Below are 23,243 nucleotides of genomic sequence, written 5' to 3' on the forward strand. Positions count from 1 at the left end.
GAGGCATCCAATGACAAGCGGTTCCTGGAGAAAGAGGGGGGGATTCCTTAAAAGCATTGTCCAATGAAAATTACCAACGCCAGACACCGAGACAGCGCCGGATCGGAGGGGACGATGGAGAATTTCACGGCACTATTCGGGGCTCAGGCTGACCCACCACCGCCCCCAACCGCACTCGGCTTCGGACCAGGAAAGCCTCCACCCCCGCCACCGCCTCCTCCGGGCGGGGGACCCGGCACGGCTCCGCCTCCCACCGCGGCCACGGCCCCTCCCGGCCCGGACAAGTCAGGAGCTGGCTGTGGCCCTTTTTACCTCATGAGGGAACTGCCAGGTGAGTACTCGGCCTTGCCAAAGCCAGCCAATCAAATCTTAGAGAGGAGGTGTTTGGGCGTGGCTCTCAGCCGGCTAACGGAGGTGCGAGGTAACCTAGGCAACGCATACCCGGACTGTAGAGCCCTAAGTCGAAAGGGCTGTTAGGATTCACAAGCAGAGGGATGACTTGAATTCAACCAGGATGAGTTGAATTCAACCAAAGGGATGAATGGCGGGGAGCGGGGTGGTGCATCTCCGTGACTGTCTTTTGCACCATGTCCAGGCTGTGTTCCTGACACTGGTTTATGTCTCCCTAAAAAAATGATCTAGGGCTGGTCGCAGTGGCTCACGCCTGTAATCCCAACACTCTGGGAGACGGAGGCGGGCGAATCACCTCAGGTCAGGAGTTCGAGACCAGCCTGGCCAACATGATGCAACTCTGTACTAAAAACACAAAAATTACTTGGGCGTGGTGGCGTATACCTTTAATTCCAGCTACTCGGAACCCGGGAGCGGAGGTTGCATTGAGCCGAGATTGCTCCACTGCACTCCAGCCTGGGCGATAGAACGGGACTCCGTCTCAAAACAAAAACAAACAAACAAAAAATCAAGAGTTTGAGTTTGGAACTTGAGAGGCCTGATTTAATATCTTTGGGGACCTAAAGTTTTAGTTACAAGTCTCCCACACACTTGCTGTGGGTTTGGGGCACGTTGCCACTCTTCCAAGGTTTCTGCGTTTCCTGGTGTCATCAAAGAAGGGGTAAGAATCGAACCAAACTCTTTTCATTCAAAAAATTATTTTGTTGAGTACCTATGTACCAAGCACTTTTCTAGATGCTGGAGATACAGTTGTGAACAAGACTGACAAGATGCTTGCCTTTTTTGGAATGTACATTTCAGTGTAGGAGGCATTGTAAACAAGATAATGTCAGAGAGTGGTTAATGCTAGGAACAGAAAACATTATAAAAAATTGAAGGTGGCCAGGCGCGTTGCTCACGCCTGTAATCCCAGTGCTTTGGGAGGCTGAGGCAGGAGGATCCCTTGAGCCCAGGAGTTTGAGACCACCCTGGGCAACATGGCGAGACCCAGTCTCTACAAAACATACAAGATTAGCCGGCCGTGGTAGTGCTTGCCTGTAGCCCCAGCTACTCAGGAGACTAAGGAAGGAGAATTGCTTGAACACAGGAGGTCGAGGCTGCAGTGAACCCAGATTGTGCCACTGCACTCCAGCCTGGGCAACAGATGAGACCCTGTCTCTTAAAAAAAAAATTGAGGGGCAGAACTACTTTAGCTAGAGTGGCCAGAGATGCTCTCTCCACATAGCTAAAATTTGAACTAAAATGTAAGCATAGACAAAGGGCCAGCCAGCTATGGACAGGAGGGAGAGATAATTCTAGATACAGGAAATGAGGTCAGAAACCCTGATGTGAGAAAAAGCTTAGAATATCTGAGGGACAGAAAATCAGTTGGACTCCAGTGAAGTGAACAAAAGGAAAGAGTGTTAGGAGAGAGATGAAGCTGGGAGAGTTAGGCAGAGGCTTTTATAAAGCAATAAAGGCATTTAGATTATAAATACAAAAGGAAGCTATTTAAAACAATTTTTTATAGAGACAAGGTCTCACTGTGTCACCCAGGCTGGACGGCAGTGATACAGTCATAGCTCACTGTAACCTCCAATTCCTAGGCTCATGCTGTCCTCCCACCTCAGCCTCCCAAGTAGCTAGGACTACAGGCATGCGCCACCACAGTTGGCTAACTTAAAAATTTTTTGTAAAGATTGGGTCTTACTGTGTTGCCCAAGCTGGTCTTGAACTCCTGGCCAACGACAGTCCTCCCGCCTTGGCCACCCAAAGTGCTAGGATTATAGGCCTGAGCCACTGTGCCCAGCCAAGGAAAGCCATTTTAACATAGGAACTTGGTCTAATGTACTTATTTAGAGAAGTAAATGGATACAGGGTGTTAGACGTAGAGCTGACAGGGTTGAAAAGCTGAATATAGGGCCAGGTGCTGTGGCTAATGCCAGTAATCCCAGCACTTTGGGAGGCTAAGGTGGGAGGACTGCTTGAGCCCAAAAGTTTGAGACCAGCCTGGGCAATATAATGAGACCCCATCTCTACGAAAAATAAAAGTAAATTAGCTAGGGATAGCAGCGTACACCTGTAGTCTCAGCTACTTAGGAAGCTGAGGTGGTAGAATCACTTGAGCCCAGGAAGTTGAGGCTGCAGTGAGCCGTGATTGTGCCAGTGTGCTCCAGCTTAGATGACAGAGGAAGAAGCTGTCTCAGTTAAAAATACGTATTATATATAGAAGTGAAGGAGATAGAGGAATTGATGCCTTTTTAAGTTTTCAGCTTGAATAATTGGGTGTATGGGTACGGAGACTTGGAAGATGAGGAAGGAACAAGTTTGAAGAGGTGGAAATCAAGAGTTGTTTTGGACATGTTTGGTCTCCAAGATGCTGCCTTTCTCTCTCTCTCTTTTTTTTTTTTTCTCCTGAGACAGAGTTGTGCTCTTGTTGCGCAGGCTGGAGTGCAATGGCGCAATCTCGGCTCACTGAAACCTCCGCCTCCCAGGTTCAGGTGATTCTCCTGCCTCAGCCTCCCAAGTAGCTGGGATTACAGGCATGCGCCCCCACACCCAGCTAGTTTTTTATTTTTAGTAGAGACGAGGTTTCTCCCTGTTGGTCAGGCTGATCTCAAATTCCCAACCTCAGGTGATCCACCCACCTTGGCCTGCCAAAGTGCCAGGATTACAGGTGTGAGCCACCACGCCTGGCCTCCCAGATGCCTTTCATTGTCTCAAGTCTTATTTCCGCATCATGACTTGAGGGAAGTAGCGACAGATATTGGTATGGTACTTCAAAGTTCACAACACATATGAAGTAGTATTTAATACTTAGAATAGCCCTTTGAGGTAGCATTATTATCTACATTTTATAATTGAAAAAACTGAAACATGGAGAAGTTGACATCCCTTTGATTAGTTAGTGGTTGATGTCCACCAGCGTTTCCTTTCATCTTTCTTTTACCTTCCCTATTCTGATTGTAGCTATTTGTATCAGTCAGTTGACAGATTGAATATCTGTTCTGGGCAAATGCTGGGTGTATGAGGAGGGTGAGATGGAGAGAGAGATTAGTAACGCTGGTCATTGCTTTTCAAGGAGTTCACTTAGGAATGTAAAATTTGTGGTTTAAGGATAGTGACTATATTTCCTGTCAACTCCATCTCATTTTGTGCTCATGCCTCACAACAGCAATTAACAATATCTTAGCCATCAATATTAAGAACTATCTAATGGTTTTCAAAGTGTGTTGCTATCCAAAATGACAGTAAGAATAAAATGTCACTTGAGCTAGACCTTGAATAATTCATATTGGTGAAGAAAAATTAGGAAGAATTTTCCTAAAATGAAATAATGTGAGGGGTGTGTTTTGAGGCGATAGGGAGATTCATTTGGACGCATCAGTAATTTTGCATAGAGGAGTAGTGGTTGATGAGGCCCCAAAGCTAAGTTGGAGTAAGATGTAATTAGCCTTGAGTGCCAGTCAAAAGGAATTGGAGTGTTCTCCTGAGGGCAAAAAGAAACCATTAAGATTTGTGAACCAAAGAGTACTGCTTTCCAAAAATATCTCTAACATGTGGGTGCCGTGGATTGAAATAGAGAAGCCATGAGTGATGTTGGCAAGGTTTGGAATTTCAAAACGAAAAAAAAAAATTTTTTTTTTAATCTTGTTGGGCAGGGTGGTTCATGCCTGTGATCCTAGCACTTTGGGAGGCTGAGGCAGGCAGATTGTTTGAGTCTAGGAGTTCAAGACCAGTCTGGGCAACATAGGGAGACCCCTGTCTCTACAAAAAGTATAAAAATTAGCCCAGCATGGCAGTGTATACATGTAGTTCCAGCTACTTGGGAGGCTGAGGCAGGAAAATAGTTTGAGCCCAGGATGCAGAGATTACAGTGAGCCAAGATCATGCCATTGCACTCCAGCCTGGGTGACAGAGCGATACTATCTCAAAAAATAAATAAATAAAAATTTAAAATAACCCTTGTAGAATAGTCAAAACTGGAATATGAACTCTCAAGTTTAGAAAAAACCCAGACTGCCTTCTCACCTGGGTCTTAAGGATAACCATCTGGACAGAGGAGAGCTGGCGGAGCAGGGGAAATTCAGAAGATTATAATGGCAAGAGGCAGTGCCCAGAGTTATGAGGAGAGATACTGTGACATTGGGTCTCCTGCCATTACCCTCGCTCAGTCTTCTGAGTTGTTTGGTAGTAAAGGGAAGGAAAAGGGTGAAATAAGGCCTAGCAGTATAGAGCGAAAGTGTCTTGTTTATTTAATAAATATTTATTAAGCACCTAATGTGTGTACTGTGCTAGGCACTAGCGATACATGAATGAACAAGACATTGTCTGTGCCTCCAAGGAGCTTACAGTTCAGTACCTGTTTTCCTGAGTGAATGATTACAAACAAGCCATTTTTGTCATTTGTACCCTCTGTGTCTATCATAATTACAAATGAAGTTGTAGTTAGCCATTTCTTCCTTATTAAGTTACTAATAAATGTATATTTTTTTAAAAAAGAGTCAGCCATGCAATATTTATATAGATAGTGCCTTGCATATATATAATACTTTTTTTTTTTTTTTTGAGATGGAATCTGACTCTCCCACCCAGGCTGGAGTGCAGTGGTGCAAACTCAGCTCACTGCAACTGCCGCCTCCCGGGCTCAAGCAGTTCTCCTGCCTCAGCCTCCCAAGTAGCTGTGACTACAGGCGCATGCCACCACACCCAGCTAATTTTTGTATTTTTAGTAGTGATGAGGTTTCACTATGTTGGCCAGGCTGGTCTCGAACTCCTGACCTCAAGTGATCTGCCTTCCTTGGCCTCCCAAAGTGCTGGGATTACAGGCATGAACCACTGTGCCAGGCCTGATACTTTATGCTTTTCAGTATATTTTCATTTGAACCTTGGGAGAAAATGATGTGTATATAAGATAGCTATTATTCCATTCCACAGATAAGAGGAAACTGAGGCATGGAAAGACAGCCAGAATAATTCTAGTTGCCTGACTAGTTTTTTTGGTTTTTGAGACAGGGTCTCACTCTCATGCCCAGACTGGAGTGCAGTGGCCTGATCTCAGCTTACTGCAACCTCCGTCTCGCAGGGATTACAGGTGTGAACCACTATTGCCCAGGCTGGTCTTGAACTCCCGACCGCCTCGGTTTCCCAAAGTGCTGGGATTACAGGCGTGAGCCACCGCACCTGGTCATTAGTTGACTGACTTCTAATAAAACATTTCTTCCTGGACGTGCATGGTGGCTCACACCTATAATCCCAGCACGTTGGGAAGCCGGGTGGGTGGATCACTTGAGGTCAGGAGTTCAAGACCAGCCTAGCCAACATCATGAAACCCCGTCTCTACTAAAAAAAAAAATACAAAAATTAGCCAGGCATGGTGGTGCGTGCATGTAATCCCAGCTACTTGGGAGGCTGAGGTGGGAGAAATCACTTGAACCCAGGAGGTGGAGATTGCAGTGAGCCAAGATCGTACCCCGCTGCACTCCAGCCTAGGCAACAGAGCAAAACTCCCGTATCAAAAACAAAAAACATTTATTCCTTTTAGGCAAGGCATCATACTCAGTATCATGAGGAAGAATAAAGATGTTGGTAACTATTTAGGCAGTGGTAGCTAGAAAAATCTCCCGGTTCTTTTCTTATGTAAAGGTGATTAGTGTTTCTTGCTAGTACAAAAAAAAGTCCTTGACAAGACCCTTAAGTCACTGGGTCATATTTGGCCCCCTTAGCATGGTTGTAGCTAAGCTGTGAGGTAGTATTTTCCTGGCTGTGTCAGAGAATATAATTTTTCACTAGTACATTTTATGAGAAGCACTCAGAACAGCATTTACCATGAAGCAAGCATCATGTAAATCAACTCTAGTTATCTAAGAGAGTTAATCTAACTCTAGTTAATCTAAGCAAGCATCATGTAAATCAACTCTAGTTAATCCTTCATTGGGCTAGAGCAGTTCCTGTCTCTGCCTTATTGGATTTTTGCCTGTTTTTCCCCTTCCCATTGGAAGCTACCATTGTGTTGTATTATATTTTTCATGTTATTTACTTTTGCTGTTTTTTTCTTTTTTTTCTGAGACAGAGTGTCACTGTCGCCCAGGCTGGAGTGCAGTGGCGCAATATCAGCTCACTCCAGCCTCCACCTCCTGGGTTCAAGTGATTCTCCTGCCTCAGCCTCCTAAATAGCTGGGACTACAGGTACATGCTACCACACCCAGCTAATTTTTTGTATTTTTAGTAGAGACAGGGTTTCACCGTGTTAGCCAGGATGGTCTTAATCTCCTGACCTCATGATCCGCCCGCCTCGGCCTCCCAAAGTTCTGGGATTACAGGCAAGAGCCACCGTGACTGGCCTGCTCTGTTTCTTTAAAAATAAATTTTAAATTTTAAAATCTGCACATAAAAATTCCTTATTTAGGTTAATATATAGTCCTTCACTCCCTGGGTCTACTTTGAAGACTGATCTTTTTTTATTTTTATTCTGCGTTGTCTAGGTAGCACAGAGCTGACGGGCAGCACGAATCTGATCACACACTACAACTTGGAACAAGCCTATAATAAATTCTGTGGGAAGAAGGTGAAGGAGAAGCTAAGTAACTTCCTGCCTGACCTGCCAGGGATGATTGATTTGCCTGGTTCCCATGATAACAGCAGCCTCCGCTCTCTCATTGAGAAGCCCCCTATTCTCAGTAGCTCTTTTAATCCTATCACAGGGACCATGCTGGCCGGCTTCCGCCTCCACACTGGCCCGGTGAGTCCTGTTGGAGGAAGAAGGCAAATGGGGAGGCCTAAACATGGAGATGGTTTTTCTGTCCAAGTCTGTTCCTTCATAATGGAGCAGAACGGATGATAGGAGCAGGAGAGATTTCCTCCCTCTACTCACCTGGACCTTCCTTTGGTTCCTTCAGTTGCCAGAGCAATGTCGTCTGATGCATATTCAGCCTCCCAAGAAGAAGAATAAGCACAAGCACAAACAGAGCCGTACCCAGGATCCTGTCCCCCCAGGTAAGAAGCAGTTCTATTCAAACCAAAAAAAAAACCTGACCTGAATCTGGTTTGAACTTCCATAGGTAAACCCAGTTCGGTTCAGTATGGAGCTCTGGACTCCTAAATTCCCCTGAAGAAGAAACCAGTGTACTGTGGTCTCTTGGGACTTAGGACAGGGACTGTAGCAGCACCTCTGTATCCTTTTTGGCCATGTGGACAAAAGCAGTTGCCCCTGACTTGGGATTTTCCTGTAGTCTTCAGTGGTTCATAACGGTAGAGGATTTTGAGCTTTATGGGTGATAGGTACCTAATGTCTCCTACAGAAACACCATCTGATTCAGATCACAAGAAGAAGAAAAAGAAAAAAGAAGAGGATCCTGAACGGAAAAGGAAGAAGAAAGAGAAGAAGAAAAAGAAGGTAGAGTAGAGGCCTATTGCCACAACCCAGTGAGTTTCCCTAGATCTCACCCCTGTCCTAAATACCCTAAAGAGTTCTTTGCCTCACGTTGGACCCACGATTGAAAACCCAAGGCAGGTTACAGGTTTCTCCTGTACAGCCTGATCAAAGCCAAGGCTAGTTCCTAGTTGTTCTTACCCCTCCTTCTTTCTCTCCCAGAACCGGCATAGTCCAGACCACCCAGGTATGGGCAGCTCCCAAGCCAGCAGCAGCAGCAGCCTACGCTAACAGGACCACTGGACTCTTTGCCAGGATGGCTTTTCCTGCTGTACTGAACCTGCTGACAAAAGCTGCCTTCCAGGCTCTTGGACACTGCCTTGGGAGCATCCTGCAGCTGGGACAGAGACCAGCTCCTGTTGGGCTCAGTTGAGACTAAGTACATTAGGAGAGAGAGGGACATGCTTTTGTAGGCTCATCCCAGTTGGTTTTCTCATGGACATCTCCCAGGAAGCTTACAATTTTCTTCTCTCTCTTTTGTGCAATTTGTCTGATTTAGGACTTGTTCTGTTTTTTCTTAAAAAAAAATTACATTTATCAAACTGGCTGAAGTGTGACTGCTGTTAAGAGGTATGTTCTGTGAGTCAGGATTTAAGACAAGGCATTGCTAAGACTTGAGGGGATTTGGGTCTTGTTGTTACATTATGCAGGGAACCAACCAAAATGAAAAATGACCCAAGCTTACTAATGCTCCACAGCAGACACAGAACACTCTGCCCGTTATGTTAAGAACCAGGCGCCTGGGTGATCTCAGGCTCCATCTGAAGAGCTGATCCAGGTAGGGCTCAACAGTGTATTCTAGGTCAATTTTGTGTTGAAACATAATAGCCAACTGAAAACACACGGACAGTCACCCATGTATTTCAACAAGATTGGTTTCTTAGGTCAGAAGCCTGTGATCTTTTGAAATGAACTTCTGGCAAGCAAAGGTAAATGCTTCTCTTTACAATAACTTTTGACCTGCTTCACTCCTTAGTTAAGACAATAAAGTTACTTAGCTGATGTGAAAACATTTCTAAAACAGCAACAAAATGTAACCTAACCTATCAAAATGTTTAAAAAAAAAAAAAAACCTTTAGTTTTTCCAGCTGGTTAGGTAACTGAAAACATCCATGAGAAAACCTGAATTAATGTAACCTGACGTTAAATTTAACACACAGTTAAAATCTGTTGCCGTGAAAGCCAAGTTTGTTCCTGAATCAGTGGGTGGAAAACCACTCATTCAACTGGTTTCAATCCAGATTTCATAATAAGAGTTTGCTGGGGGGGGGGGGGAGGGGGGTTTGGACAGAGTCTCACTCTGTTACGCAGGAATGCAGTGGCATGATCTCGGCTCACTGCAACCTCTACCTCCTGGGTTCAAGTGATTCTTGTACCTCAGCCTCCCAAGTGGCTGGGACTACAAGTGTGTGCCACCATGCCTGGCTAATTTTTGTGTGTGTGTATATATATATATATATTTTTTTTTTTTAATTAATTTTGGAGACAGAGTCTTGCTCTGTCACCCATGCTGGAGTGCAGTAGTGCAATCTCAGCTCACTACAACCTGTGCCTCCTGGGTTCAAGTGATTCTCCCACCTCAGCCTCCCAAATAGCCAGGATTATAGGTACCCATGACCAACGCCCAGCTCATTTTTGCATTTTTAGTACAGATGGGGTTTCACCATGTTGTCCAGGCTGGTCTTGAACTCCTGACCTCAAGTGATCTACCCACTTCAGCCTCCCAAAGTGCTGGGATTACAGGCGTGAGCCACTGCACCCAAATAAGAGTTTATATTCTTACATTTTGAGTAATTAAAGGGTTCTGGCCAACTGCTTGAGACTTAGCATCTAAGGATACCTACTGAAAATTAAGAGCACAGCTTTTGTCCAATAGAAGACAGTCTATCTAATTGAACTGACGCCAGTATCTAGTTAACCTGCTTTCAACAGGCTTTCGTATCTATCTCACCTTTGGCTGTTTCCAAAATTAGTTTTACTTTCCAGAGACTAAATCCTGTATTAAAAAAACAACTGTAGGCCGGGCGTGGTGCGGTGGCTCACGCCTGTAATCCCAGCACTTTGGGAGGCGGAGGCAGGTGGATCATGAGATCAGGAGAGTGAGACCATCCTGGCTAACACAATGAAACCCCGTCTCTACCAAAAATGCAAAAAATTAGACAGGTGTGGCGGCGGGCGCCTGTAGTCCCAGCTGCTTGGGAGGCTGAGGCAGGAGAATGGTGTGAACCCGGGAGGCGGAGCTTGCAGTGAGCCAAGATCACGCCACTGTACTCCAGCCTGGGCAACTGAGCGAGACTCCGTCTCAAAAAAAAAAACAAAAAAACAAAACAGCTGTAGCTGGGCATGGTGGCTCATGCCTGTAATCCCAGCGCTTTGGGAGGCCAAGGCGGGAGGACTGCTCAAGGCCAGAAGATCGAGACCAGCCTGGGCAAAATTGGTCGAGAGCCTATCTCTACTGAAAAAAAAAAATAGCTAAGCATGGTGGCATGCCGCTGTAAGTCCCAGCTTCTCAGAAGGATGAGGTGGGAAGACCCTTGAGGCCAGGAGTTTGAGGGTATAGTGATCTGATTGTGCCACTGCCCTCCAGCCTAAGCAACCAGAATGAGGCCCTATCTCTTAAAAGAAGAAAGAAACAACTTTTAAGAGTTCTCTAAGCTTTCAAATAACAGCTTTGGTGGTTTCAAGGGACTTTTTTTCTAGGTATTTTTTAATTAAATTACCCAAATAAAAACAGGACCTGTTGTTTTTAGAAATTGAGTCTCTATGTTGCCAAGGTTGGCCTGGAACTCCTGGGTTCATGTGATCCTCCTGCCTCAGCCTCCCTCAGTGCTGGGATTACAGGCGTGAGCCGCCACACTCGGTCTCTATTTTTTTAGTAGTTGTTGTTTTAAGCAGCTAATTTCATTATAGTCTTGCCTAAAGGAGGACTGGGATCAGAGAAGCTTATGAGTTTGTCACTGTGGTAACTTCCCACCAGAAGTCGTTCACCTTGTCTCAACCAGACAAAATAACACAAGTCAGGGGGCGCTGGTTAGATCAGGATTTCTTTTATTCCTCGTTGGTTTAAAATGGCTAATCAGAATAAAAAATAAAAGGGCCTCTTTGTGGAGGCTGGGATCTCCCCTATTTAGAGGTTAGAACCCAGGTATCCCCTCTACCCAGCACCATAGTGAGGTGGGCTGAGGGGTAACCCCCAAGGGACAATTGGAGGGGCCTAGGCCTGCCACTCCTTCTCTCTATCCCCCGTTTTTGGCATGTGATGAAAAATATTGCTTTTTGGATTCTTCTCTCCTGGCCTTGGATTTTAAAATCAAGTTAACCGTGTAAGCTAGGGGAGGCTCCAAGGGGCTAGTAGAAGGAGCCCACTCTAATCCCTCTCCCCCAAGGAGGGGATTATCCAATATTGTTTGAGCTAGGCCAAGTTATTTTCCTGATCTCCCCCCACCACCAGTGTCTTGAAGTTTTGACCCCTTTCCTAGGGAAACTAAATGCCAATGAGCCTAGAAAACTAATTCTCCTCTCCAAGTCCCTCCCCTCTTGTGACCAAAATCCCAGACTCGCCTCTCCCCAGGCTTCTTCCTAATCACACTTAGCACCAACAGAGGATGCTATTTCCTTAATAACTGGAACAAATGAGAGGGAACCACAGGGAAAAGACTGACGTCTCCCCTCTTTTCCTGCTGGTCTGAGGAATGGGAAGAGTAAGATCCCCCTCCATATATGTATCCCTCCCTCATTTTCCCATCCCAGGATAGATATATAATTTCTTTGATATTTATAATATATATATATATATATATTATATGTACACACACACCTGGTAACGCAGAAGAGGAAAAAAATAGAATCCGTAACAATAATAAAAAAAATTATTTCTGGTTTAAAAATGATCTGGTTCCCTCCAGGGCGAGCAATTGCACAAATGTCCACTGAGTCTGGTCCAGGGATCAAGGAAGGGAAGGTCTTAAAAGATAAGAGGAGGGGGTTGCTACCCCAGTCTCAGGGCCCCAACTCTCCGACTCCCCAAGCCCACTGCATTTTAGAAAACACTCCTCATCCTCTTGGAATTGGTGGTTTAAAAAATGTCCATGCAGGGGAGGGGAGCCCCTTGAGGGAAGGTGGCCACCTGGGACCCTTTGGTGTAGGCGCAGAGGCGTTGGGGAGGGGAGGCGCCGAAGGCTCACACCGAAATCTCATAGGTGGTACCACCAACCCCTGACACCTTCTTGACTCCTCCCCTCGTGGGGCTACTGAGAGATGGCTGGCCTGGGCCAGGGGAGGCTGAGCCTAAGCTCTTGGGCTGCCCGTTGGATTTGCTGTAGGCGGTCTTCAGCTGTACTTCATCTCTGGAAAGAAGAGACGAGACAGGTGTCAGGAAATGGGACACAAAACATTGGAGACAGTTTCAAAGGTTCAGAGAAAAAATTGGTGTTCTTTTCTATATCCATACTTTCTTACCCAAACGTCCCCCTTTATTGCCCTGCTTAAAATAAGCCTGAGTCCCAATCTCTCCTATTTACTGCTACTCTCTAGTAACAGCTATAACATGTACTTACTCCCAGGCAAATACTTTTAGGAAGATAGGATTATGGAAGAAGTATTAATCTTCAGTCTCTTAACAGAATTGCCCATGAAGGCAGGTGGAGTCAAAGTGAAAATAAAGAGCTACCAGGATACCCCTGGGTCCACCTATATTAGGATGTACAACAGAAGCCCTGATGGCTTTTGCAGAGCAGTATGCCAATTTGAAATTGGCTAAGGGTCAGGATAGTACTAATACTTACTTGGGTGTCAGTAATGGCTGCAAGGCCACTTCTTCTGTCTCAGAGACAACAGGTTGGGCTTTCTGGCTGCTGTAAGACATCGATCGGCCCAGGTATGAGGCCGTTGGGCCTGGTTCAGGGGACCCTACTCCCCGGCCCCTTAGCCCATCTGGCTTGCCAAAACGGGGGGCAGCTGGGCGTCCCAGTGGAGTCTTGCCCAAAGGTGATCTCTTTGAATCATCTGAGGAGGAACTAGTACGAGGGGCATGGCCTGAGCCTGGTGTTGACTGAATGCCTGAGTCCCCCAAGCCTGGTTCTTCCTCACGGCCTGGGAGTGGGGGTGACTGGCGCAGCAACTTCTCTCGTTCCTGGAGGGAGGCCACAATGTGGCGCGACAGATTGTCGTAACGGACTGGTGAGGGCTCTCGGTGTGTTGGGCCAGTTGGCACCAAACGTGGGTGTCTCTCAGCTTCCCGTTGCTGGGCCAGCCTGGCTGACAGGAAGGGAGAGGTATAGCCTAAAGGTGGGTCTGGCTCAGGCCCTGCCTGCACTGACTCAAAATCAGGGCTGTCTGAAGGTGTGAGCAAGCTGTCATAAGATAGGCTTCCATTGCGTGTCTGGTTGGCCAGGCTCTTATAGGAGGTGGAGGTGGTGCCCTCTGAACGAATGGATTGCAACTGGCCCAGCTCAAAGCCTGTGCCCTGGGCTGACTTGAGGCTGGAGGAGCGTGAGCCACTGGATAGTGGATCGAAGTGAAAACTTTTGCCAAAGGTAGGAGAACGGAAGCTCTCTGGTTCCAAGCTGGGCTCTGAGCGGTAGCTGGGATGACGGCTGCTCTCTGCAATTGAGGTTGGCTCCTTCAAGCTGTCCCCACGACTCAACTAAGGAAGAAAGTAAAGCAGGCTCTTAGTGCTCCTCTTGTGACAGAAGCTAGACCCCAGAGCCCAAGGAGTTGGTCAAAAAGAGTATTATGTGCCAGTAATATGCTTAGAACTCTTACATGCATTATGTGGGTTAATCCCTCAAGAAAAACTGAATTCAAACAAATATCATCTCATTTTCAGATACAGAAAGCAAGGCATACAAAGGTTAAGTATCTCGCCCATGGGCAGAACTGGGTTATAAACTCAGATCAAGCACTAATCTATTATGCTATATTGCCCAGTCTGATGAAGGACACAGTATCAAGGAGATTCAGTTCCACAAATGCCAACAATTAGTGAAATGTCCTTTGTTTTCTTCTCTTCCCTTCCCCTAATCTTTTTTTCCCAGAACAGCTGGCATGTGTTTTGTGTGTATGTGTGTGTCTTTTTGAGGCAGAGTCTCACCCTGTCGCCCAGTCTGGAGTGTGATAGCACAATCTTGGCTCACTTCAACCTCAGCCTCCCAGGTTCAAACGATTCTCCTGCCTCAGCTGGGATTACAGGCGCCCGCCACCACGCCCAGCTAATTTTTGTATTTTTAGTAGAGATAGGTGTTTTTAGTAGAGATAGGGTTTCACCATGTTGGCCAGGCTGGTCTCAAACTCCTGACCTCAGGTGGTCTGCCCACCTCGGCCTCTCAAGGTGCTGGGATTACAGGCTTGAGCCACCATGCTCGACCTTTTTTTAATTTTTTTTTTTTGAGGTGGAGTCTCACTCTGTCACCAGACTGGAATCCAGCGGTGGGATCTCCGGCTCACTGCAGCCTCCCGAGTAGCTGGGACTACAGGTGCATACCACCACGTCCAGCTAATTTTTTTTGTTTGTTTGTTTGAGACGGAGTCTCACTCTGTCGCCCAGACTAGAGTGCAGTGGCGCAATCTCGGCTCACTGCAACCTCTACCTCCCAGATTCAAGCGATTCTCCTGCCTCAGCCTCCTGAATAGCTGGGATTACAGGTGCCCCACCACTACCACGCCCAGCTAATTTTTGTATTTATTTATTTTTTTTGAGACAAGGTCTCAGGCTGGAGTGCAGTGGCGCAATCTCAGCTAACTGCAAGCTCCGCCTCCCGGGTTCACGCCATTCTCCTGGCTCAGCCTCCACGCCTGACTAATTTGTTTGTATTTTTAGTAGAGACAGGGTTTCACTGTGTTAGCCAGGATCATCTTGATCTCCTGACCTCGTGATTCGCCTGCCTTGGCCTCCCAAAGTGCTGGGATTACAGGCGTGAGTCACTGCATCCCGCAATTTTTGTATTTTTAGTAGAGATGGGATTTCACCATATTGGCCAGGCTGGTCTCGAACTCCTGACCTTGTGATCCACCACGCCTGGCCTAATTTTTGTATTTTCAGTAGAGAAGGAGTTTCACCACGTTGGCCAGGACGGTCTCAATCTCTTGACCTTGTGATCCGCCCACCTTGGCCTCCCAAAGTGCTGGGATTATAGGAATGAGCCACCGTGTCCAGTCAGTTGGCATGTTATTACCCCACCTCTTAGAGTACTCAGTACCTTGGCGCTGGAGGAATGCGGCATGGCAGCTGATGTACTGCTGCTACTGTAACCCGGCCGATACTTGTACATGGTAGGTGTCGGGGGGCTGTCCTTGCCCAGTAAGCTGCTATCTGCAAGAAAAAAGGCCAAGAGGGCACTACTTTACAAGCGGTGTTTTGGTTTAAGAGACAGGGTCTCATTCTGCTGTCCACGCTGGAGTGCAGTGGCACGATTATAGCTCACTGGAGCCTTGAACTCCTGGGCTCCCACCTCAGCCTTCTGAGTAGCTGGACTGCAGGCATATGCCACCATGCCCAGCTAATTTTTTTTTATTTTTTGTAGAGACAGTCTTGCTATGTTGTCCAAGGTGGTCTTGAACTCCTGGGCTCAAGCAATCCTCCTGCATTGGCCTCCCAAAGTGCTGGGATCACAGGTGTGAGCCACTGTGTCTAGCCTATGAGTGGTTCACTTTATCTGCCTAGGGTTCCTTAAGTACAGGTAGAGAACAAGGTAGGGATATACCCTTCGCTGAAATCAAGACTAAAGACTCAAACCAGCTCAGAACTCAGGGTGGGTAAATGCACCAAAAAGGTCCTATGATGTTCTCTGGTCTGCCTAGAGGCTGACCATTTTCCCGGCAAAAGTCCCATTCACTGCCAATAGCTAAATGGCATCTCTTCTCTTCCAGTTGCAAAGTGGCACAAGTACTAACTGTTGGGTATTTAAAGTCATAACACAAGTAATATCTCCCAGCCCTCGCATGTCCTCTAAAGCTCATAACCTTCTCAATCCTGCCCCTAGTTCTAGTATCTTACAAATCAAGGCAGCCCTTACCCTCATTAGTAGCCAGGCCGAGGTGTGTTCGCAGCCCCGTGTAACGGCTCAGGTCTGGCTTAGGAGGAGGTGGAGGTTCAGCATCTGCAGACTGGCTCTCAGTTATCTCCAGGCTTCCCTTAGACTGGATTGATGAGGGGAGTGAAAAGTCAGATTTGGAAATTGAGCATTACAGCAACTCAAAGTATTAAATTGGTATAAAAGAGAGGTATTTGGGAGTCAATTCTCATGTATTTCTTTTTTTTTTTTTTCTTTTGAGACAAGGTCTCACTCTTGCCCAGGCTGGAGTACAGTGGCAACTACAATCATGGCTCACTGCAGCCTGCAACTCTTAGGCTCAAGTGCTCCCTTGAGCCTTGAGCCTTGAGCCTTCAACCTCAGCCTCCCAAGTCACTGGGATGACAGGTACATGCCACCACACCCAGTTAATTTATTTTACTTTATTTTGTAGAGACGGGGGTCTCACCATGTTGTCCAAGCTGGTCTTGAACCCCTAACCTCAAGCAATACCACCCCACTTTGGCCACCCAAAGTGTTGGGATTATAGACATGAGCCACTGCCTATCATATATTTCTAAGCCAGACTGGAAGACAAGGCACAAGAATCAGTTTGGGTATAGTATTAAATGAAGAAAAGTTTTTTTTTGTTTTTTTTTTAAATGGAGTCTTGCTCAGTCACCCAGGCTGGAGTGCAGTGGTGTGATCTTGGCTCATTGCAACCTCTGGCTTGCAGGTTCAAGCAGTTCTCATGCCTCAGCCTCCCAAGCAGCTAGGATTACAGGCATGTGCCACCACACCTGTCTATTTTTTTTTTTTTTTTTTTTTGAGATGGAGTTTCGCTCTTGTTGCCCATGTTGGAGTGCAACGGGCATGATCTCGGCTCACTGCAACCTCCACCTCCCAGCTTCAAGCAATTCTCCTGCCTCAGCCTCCCAAGTATCTGGGATTACAGGCAAGGGCCACCACGCCCAACTAATTTTATATTTTTAATAGAGATGGGGTTTCTCCATGTTGGTCAGGCTGGTCTTGAGCTCCTGACCTCAGGTGATCTACCCACCTCAGCCTCCCAAAGTGCTGGGATTACAGGCGTGAGCCACTGCGCTCAGCCAGAAAAGTTTTCTATTTTTTATTTTACTCTGTTTTAGAGATGGAGTCTCGCTATGTTGTCCAGGCTGAGCTCCTGAATTCAAGCAATCTTCCCACCTCAGCCTCACAAAGTGCTGGGATTATAGGCATGAGTTACTGTACCTGGCAGAAGAAAGGTTTAAAAAAGGTTTTAATTCTGTCACTTATTTGCCCATGTAAACCAACAACTACTTGTTTAGCTCCTACCATCTAGCTGTAAGCTGCTAAGTCCTATGAAGACATGGAAATTAATGAATTCATTTTTTATTGTTAATGAACTTAAAGTCTAATGTAGGGTCGGGTGCAGTGGCTCACGCCTGTAATTCCAGCACTTTGGGAGGCTGAGGGAGGTGGATCACTTCAGGTCAGGAGTTCGAGACCAGCCTGGCCAACATAGGAAAATCCTGCCTCTACCAAAAATACAAAAATTAGCAGGGCATGGTGGCATGCGCCTGTAGTCCCAGCTACTTGGGTGGCTGAGGCATGAGAATCGCTTGAACCTGGGAGGCAGAGGTTGCAGTGAGCTGAGATCATACCACAGGAGTCCAGCCTGGGTAAGAGACCAAGACTTCCTCTCAAAAAAAGAAAAAATCCAATGTAGAAAACAAGAGTTGTATTGAAGTAATTTTAACACAGATCAGTAAGTGATAAATACTGTGAGAAATATGGGCCAGGCGTGGTGGCTCATGACTGTAATCCCAGTACTTTGGGAGGCCGAGGTGGGCGGATCACCTGAGGTCAGGGGCTCGAGACCAGCCTGGCCAACATGGCAAAACCCCATCTCTACTAAAAATACAAAAATTAGCCAGGCAAGGTGGCAGGCACCTGTAATCCCAGCTACTCTGGAGGCTGAGGCAGGAGAATTGCTTGAACACGGGAGGCAGAGTTTGCAGTGAGCCGAGATCGCACCACTGTACTCCAGCCTGGGCAACAGAGCAAGACTCTGTCTCAAAAGAAAAAAAAGAAAAAAAGAAAACTAAAGCAAGCTTCCATCCCTTTGCCTTGAGTTAGTTTTCCATGTTATCTAGCTTGACTTCCCTAAATTCCTCACCTTTGTTCTCCTCAGCTCTCCCTGGATGCCATTATCCATGATCTTCACAGTTATCTGCCCATCTGAAACTTCTGGTCGAAGGAAGGGAGGTCTAATTACAATTGTCTTCTCTTTCTTTGGTCTCCCCAAATACCTAAGTGTCAAGAGAGAGAGCTTTCATTCATTTATTTTCAAGTATCTACAGTTTGCATAAAGCATTTTTATTAGGTTGGTGCAAAAGTAATTGCAGTTTTGGTCATCACTTACTTAGCAATAAACAGATTTCTTTGATTTTGTGAGGGACTGCAGCAAGACTAGGCCTTTGTGAGCAGATACCTAGCTCAAGGAAAACACTTTAGAGTGTATCTTATTCGCTCTCAATTTTCAAAGGAGATTTACCTTAATACCTGAAGAATATCAATGGAATTCACAGTGTCCACTAAAGCAGGGGTCCCCAACCCCTGGGCTGCAGACCAGTACCGGTTTATGGCCTGTTAGGAACTGGGCCACACAGCAGGAGGTGAGCAGTGCACCAGCGAGCATTACCACCTAAGCTCCACCTCCTGTCAGATCAGTGGAGGCATTAGATTCTCCTAGGAGTGCAAACCCTAGGACCCTGTTGTAAACTACACATGCAAGGGATCTAGGTTGTATGTGTGTGATCTCAGCTCACTGCAACCTCTGCCTCCCAGGTTCAGGCTATTCTCCTGCCTCAGCCTCCCAAGTAGCTGGGATTACAGGTGCTTGCCACCTTGCCCGGCTAATTTTTGTATTTTTAGTAGAGACGGGGTTTCACCATATTGGCCAGGCTGGACTCGAACTTCTGACCTCAAGTGATTCACCCACCTTGGCCTCCCAAAGTGCTGGGATTACAGGTGTAAGCTGCCACACCCAGCCATGAGAATCTAATGCCTCATGATCTGAGGTGGAACAGTTTCATCCTGAAACCACCCCGCCCCAGCCCCCATCTCTGGAAAAACTGTCTCCCATGAAACCGGTCCCTGCTGCCAAAAAGGTTATGGACCACTGCACTAAAGGATGGTCATGTAGGTACTTACCGTTCTAAGATAGAGAACCCTTCCTAAAGGCTGTCTCCCACCAGACCCCTCCTTTACCAGAACAAGCCCAAAGAAGATAAAAGTTCTGACCAATGGTAAACACTAGACCAAAAGGATAGGTGTACCTGGGTGCTGGAGAACTGCAGAGAACACGGCTGACATTGTTACAGCAGCCATTGGTGAAGGGGTTCACACCTCCCCGGAATTTACCCGTAACCTAGAGGGAGGAAAAAAATACCAGTTAGAAGATGAGACCTTGACTTCCAAAAGCCAAAATACAAATCTATTACAAATTATTGTGCACTCACTATCTGAGAGATACGCAAATGAGTAAAACACAAGAAATTTATATATGTTATGGTTAAGAGCAGGGAATCTACAGTCAGGGTCCTTAGTTCAAATCCTAGGTCTACCTCATGGTTACTGACCCAAAACCTCAGTTTCCTCATATAAAATGGGATAGCTTTCTAAATATTGAAAACTAAGATAAAGAATAAGCAATTAAGGGCTGGGCATGGTGGCTCACACCTGTAATCCCAACACTTTGGGAGGCTGAGGCAGGTGGATCACCTGAGGTCAGGAACTTGACACCAACCTGGCCAACATGGCAAAACCCATCTCTACCATAAAAAGATATAAAAATTAGCTGGGCGTGCTGTGAGGCACCTGCAATCCCAGCCACTTGGGTAGCGGAGGCAGGAGAACTGCTTGAAACCAGGAGGCAGAGGTTGCAGTGAGCCAAGATCCTGCCACTGCACCCCAGCCACTGGGTTCCCGCTTGGGTGACAGAGCAATACTCTGTCTCAAAAAAGAAAAAAAAAGCAATTAAGGTTAGCTACTATTATATGCACAAAAATCATTGCTTTCCTGTAAGCAGCACTGTAAGTTTCTTGAGGGCTAGCCCAAGTCTTTTGTTGTTTCTATAAACTGAGAGCCTAAATTCTCCAGTATCCAGTGGGCATACAGTAAATGTCTGTTAACTAAGAAATGGCCTCTATTCTTTTTTTTTTGCAGGAAGATCTTAAATATATGCATATGAGCGCATATATACAAATACATATATGTCTTGCTACACTTTAAACTATTAATATAATTTTTTGACAAACTAAATAAAGAATACTATTATTTGGATACCAAGTTCTATGGTGAGTATTGTTTAAAAAACTGTCATCTTATTCTTTATGCTATATTGTCTAATTTCAGTTTGGTTTGGATCTCTCAATTGATATTTCAGGTGATGATGCCAAACCATCCAAGAGTTTCTTTGGAGATAGACATTATTTTGTTACAAAAGATATTTTAGCACTTTGGGAGGCCGAGGTGGGTGGATCACCTGAGGTCAGGAGTTCGAGACCAGCCTGGCCAACATGGTGAAACCCTGTCTCTACTAAAAATACAAAAATTAGCTGGGCGTGGTGATGCACACCTGTAATCTCAGCTACTTGGGAGCCTGAGGCAGAAGAATCACTTGAACCCAGGAGGCGGAGATTGCAGTGAGCCAAGATCACGCCACTGGACACCAGCCTGGACGACAGAGTGAGACTCTGTCTCAAAAAAAAAGATATTTTAGGGCAAAATTCAGCCTTTATCTCTATTGTCTTAGTATCTCTTTGAGAGTTTCTTTTCTTTTTTTTTTTTATTATACTTTAAGTTCTAGGGTACATGTGCACAACATGCAGGTTTGTTACATACGTATACCTGTGCCATGTGGGTGTGCTGCACCCATTAACTCGTCATTTACATTAGGTATATCTCCTAATGCTATCCCTCCCTCACCCCGCCCCCCCACCCCACAACAGGCCCCGGGGTGTGATGTTCCCCACCCTGTGTCCAAGTGTTCTCATTGTTCAATTCCCACCTATAAGTAAGAACATGCGGTGTTTGGTTTTCTCTCCTTGAAACAGTTTGCTCAGAATGGTTTCCAGCTTCATCCATGTCCCTACAAAGGACATGAACTCATCCTTTTTTATGGCTGCATAGTATTCCATGGTGTATATGTGAGAAATGGCCTCTATTCTTACATGGCCTCTATGCTTACATGAGGAACTAGGACTACCTCACTCCCTACCATTAATTTCTACATAATCATGAAAAGTATTCATTAAGCATCTCTTTATGGAAGCACTACACTGCACACTAATCAGAGGGCTAAAGACACATGCCCTGCTCTTCAGGGGTCTCTCGTCACTTCTCTCCATACCTGTTCATTGGTTGTGCGTCCCCTGGCCACCAGCACCACGTGAAATCCCGTGAGGCCAGCTACAGGGATGAAGAATAAGCCAGCCACACACATTACTGCCATTCTGATGCCAAACAATCAAGGAGAACAGAGTAACATGATCTTACTTTCCCCAGCTCCTACTGCAGCCATTTTCCCTTCAGCCCTCATTCCTCCCCCTTCCAATCCCACAACCTAAAAGGCCTTGAAGGATACGTGACAGCCGTGCGGACCCCTGAGAGTTCCTCTATGTGGTAGAGGACATAAAGGAGGCCAAAGCCAAACACACCCATAATGTGGGCTGTCAGGGAAAGGAGGAAGAGGAAGAAATAACGGTAGTTCCGGCGACCAATACAGTTGTTCACCCAGGGGCAGTGATGATCAAATTCCTAGGGACAAAAAGAGACAGATGAGAGGCATCCCTGGACCATAGCATTAAATTACTTCTGTCAAGAAAAGAAACAAATGGCAGCTAAGTTTTGGTTTTAGTAATTTATGATCATGGTCATCAATTAGTCCAAAATTAAATCCAGTTTATTTTGCTCTATAAATCTGCAAGGGAGACCCTCCAGAGGTTGGTCAAAGGCCAAGGCCAAACCAGGCGTAGTGGCGCACACTTGTAGTCCCAGCTACTAGGGAGGCTGGGGCTTGAGCCCAGGAGTTCAAGGCTGTAGTGAACTATGATGACTGCCTGTGAACAGCCACTATACTGGGCAACATAGCAAGACCCCACTTCCAAAAAAAAAAATGAAAAGGCCAAGGCCAGTTCTCAGTTTATCCTGTGTGACCAAGGAACTCTAAAAGTGACGAATGTCAGCGGCTTTGCAAAAACATCAAGATTCATGAGAAAAGAGGATTGGATGGAGAATTTGGCAGGTAACTGCTTACAGCTAAGTGAAAATGGAATGGAAAAAGGACAAGGGATACAGAAGGACAGGCAGGAAAAGAACTACAACAAATTGAAACGCAACGGCATGATTTTCTGGAAGAGAAAACTCAAAGCCAGGATAAATAACCAAAGATGAGCCAACAGCTAGAAGGCTAGAACTATAAATCTTGGTGTCAAGAAAGCCTACACCCTGCTGGTGCAATGGCTCATGCCTGTAATCCCAGCACTCTGGGAGGCCAGGGCATGAGAATCACTTGAAGCCAGGAATTTGAGACAGTCCAAGCAACACAGGGAGACCTCATCACTACAAAAAGTATAAGTAAATAAAAAAGAAAGTCTACGCCCATACTGAGTTAAAGCTTCTCTCCTGCAATAATATTTATGCTCTGCCTCTCATGTTATGTCATTACTAACACCATGTGACAGAGCTGGACCATGTGGCCAACCTAGTTAGACAGGACTATACCATATCCAAAGCTAAGAATCTATTATATGGTTAGGATGAAGACAGTGAAGGTTAAGCATGAAGTCTTACCCCACCTGGGGTGCTTACCTCCACACAGTTGTCACAGACACTGCAGTGGGAACATCGAGGGGGACGGTAGAAGCGGCAGGTGGCACACCATTTCATGCGCACCTGGATGCCCTTGATCTCCACTGTTTTGTAAAGGGGAGCTCGGAAATCATCTTCCTTGTCCTCATCCTCCTCAGCTGTAGAGAGGAAAATTCAAATAAAAACAACTATGCCAGAACTGTAGTAAGTGCTAGGGATCCAATGATGTTTAAAATATAGCTTCTCCCTTTGAGGAATTCACATTCTAATGAGTGAGACTAGGGACTAGGAACTATAAGACTGTGAGGTCAGGTTTTTATACAACACTATGGGAACATGGATGAGGAAGCAATTTATTCTGCATTGGGAAGTGAGGTTCAAGATAAAATGACTCAAGAGGTAGCTCTTGTATGCATCTGCTGGTGTTATTTGGCTTAAGTATACGAATATATTTTAAACAAATAGTTTACATATCAAAGCACATACATAATGAGTTTACATAAGAGTTCAGTATCTATATTTATATGAGTGAACTA

The 23,243-nt window shown here is 45.9% G+C and overlaps 2 protein-coding genes across 2 annotated transcripts in view; one reads left to right on the plus strand and one right to left on the minus strand.

Annotated features, from left to right (window-relative positions):
* Positions 1–56: 56 nt before the first annotated feature.
* MED19 (mediator complex subunit 19) lies at positions 57–8,369 on the plus strand. Its single transcript, XM_007998182.3, has 5 exons — positions 57–331; positions 6,876–7,132; positions 7,290–7,386; positions 7,692–7,786; positions 7,985–8,369. Exons 1-5 carry the CDS (start codon positions 64–66, stop codon positions 8,051–8,053), a joined length of 786 nt encoding a protein of 261 aa, XP_007996373.3. The 5' UTR covers positions 57–63; the 3' UTR covers positions 8,054–8,369.
* Positions 8,370–11,673: 3,304 nt separating this feature from the next.
* Positions 11,674–23,243, minus strand: part of ZDHHC5 (zDHHC palmitoyltransferase 5) — a 32,837-nt gene continuing 21,267 nt past the window's right edge. The window contains exons 4-12 of the mRNA XM_007998207.3: positions 22,708–22,865; positions 21,482–21,654; positions 21,248–21,350; positions 19,173–19,264; positions 18,011–18,143; positions 15,835–15,958; positions 15,019–15,131; positions 12,607–13,466; positions 11,674–12,168 (exon numbers count right to left, since the gene is read on the minus strand). Of these exons, the coding sequence (XP_007996398.1) occupies positions 12,003–12,168; positions 12,607–13,466; positions 15,019–15,131; positions 15,835–15,958; positions 18,011–18,143; positions 19,173–19,264; positions 21,248–21,350; positions 21,482–21,654; positions 22,708–22,865 (1,922 nt within the window). The 3' untranslated portion in view covers positions 11,674–12,002. The remainder of the gene's footprint in view (positions 12,169–12,606; positions 13,467–15,018; positions 15,132–15,834; positions 15,959–18,010; positions 18,144–19,172; positions 19,265–21,247; positions 21,351–21,481; positions 21,655–22,707; positions 22,866–23,243) is intronic.

Source organism: Chlorocebus sabaeus, chromosome 1 (assembly GCF_047675955.1).
Source record: "Chlorocebus sabaeus isolate Y175 chromosome 1, mChlSab1.0.hap1, whole genome shotgun sequence".
Lineage (NCBI taxonomy): Eukaryota > Metazoa > Chordata > Mammalia > Primates > Cercopithecidae > Chlorocebus > Chlorocebus sabaeus.

Excerpts from the sequence above, each read along its gene's own strand:
- MED19 (XM_007998182.3), top strand. The coding sequence starts at position 64 with ATGAAAATTACCAACGCCAGACACCGAGACAGCGCCGGATCGGAGGGG. Across the intron at positions 7,133-7,289 it reads TCCGCCTCCACACTGGCCCG|TTGCCAGAGCAATGTCGTCT; the intron begins GTGAGTCCTGTT and ends TGGTTCCTTCAG. Across the intron at positions 7,387-7,691 it reads CCAGGATCCTGTCCCCCCAG|AAACACCATCTGATTCAGAT; the intron begins GTAAGAAGCAGT and ends TGTCTCCTACAG.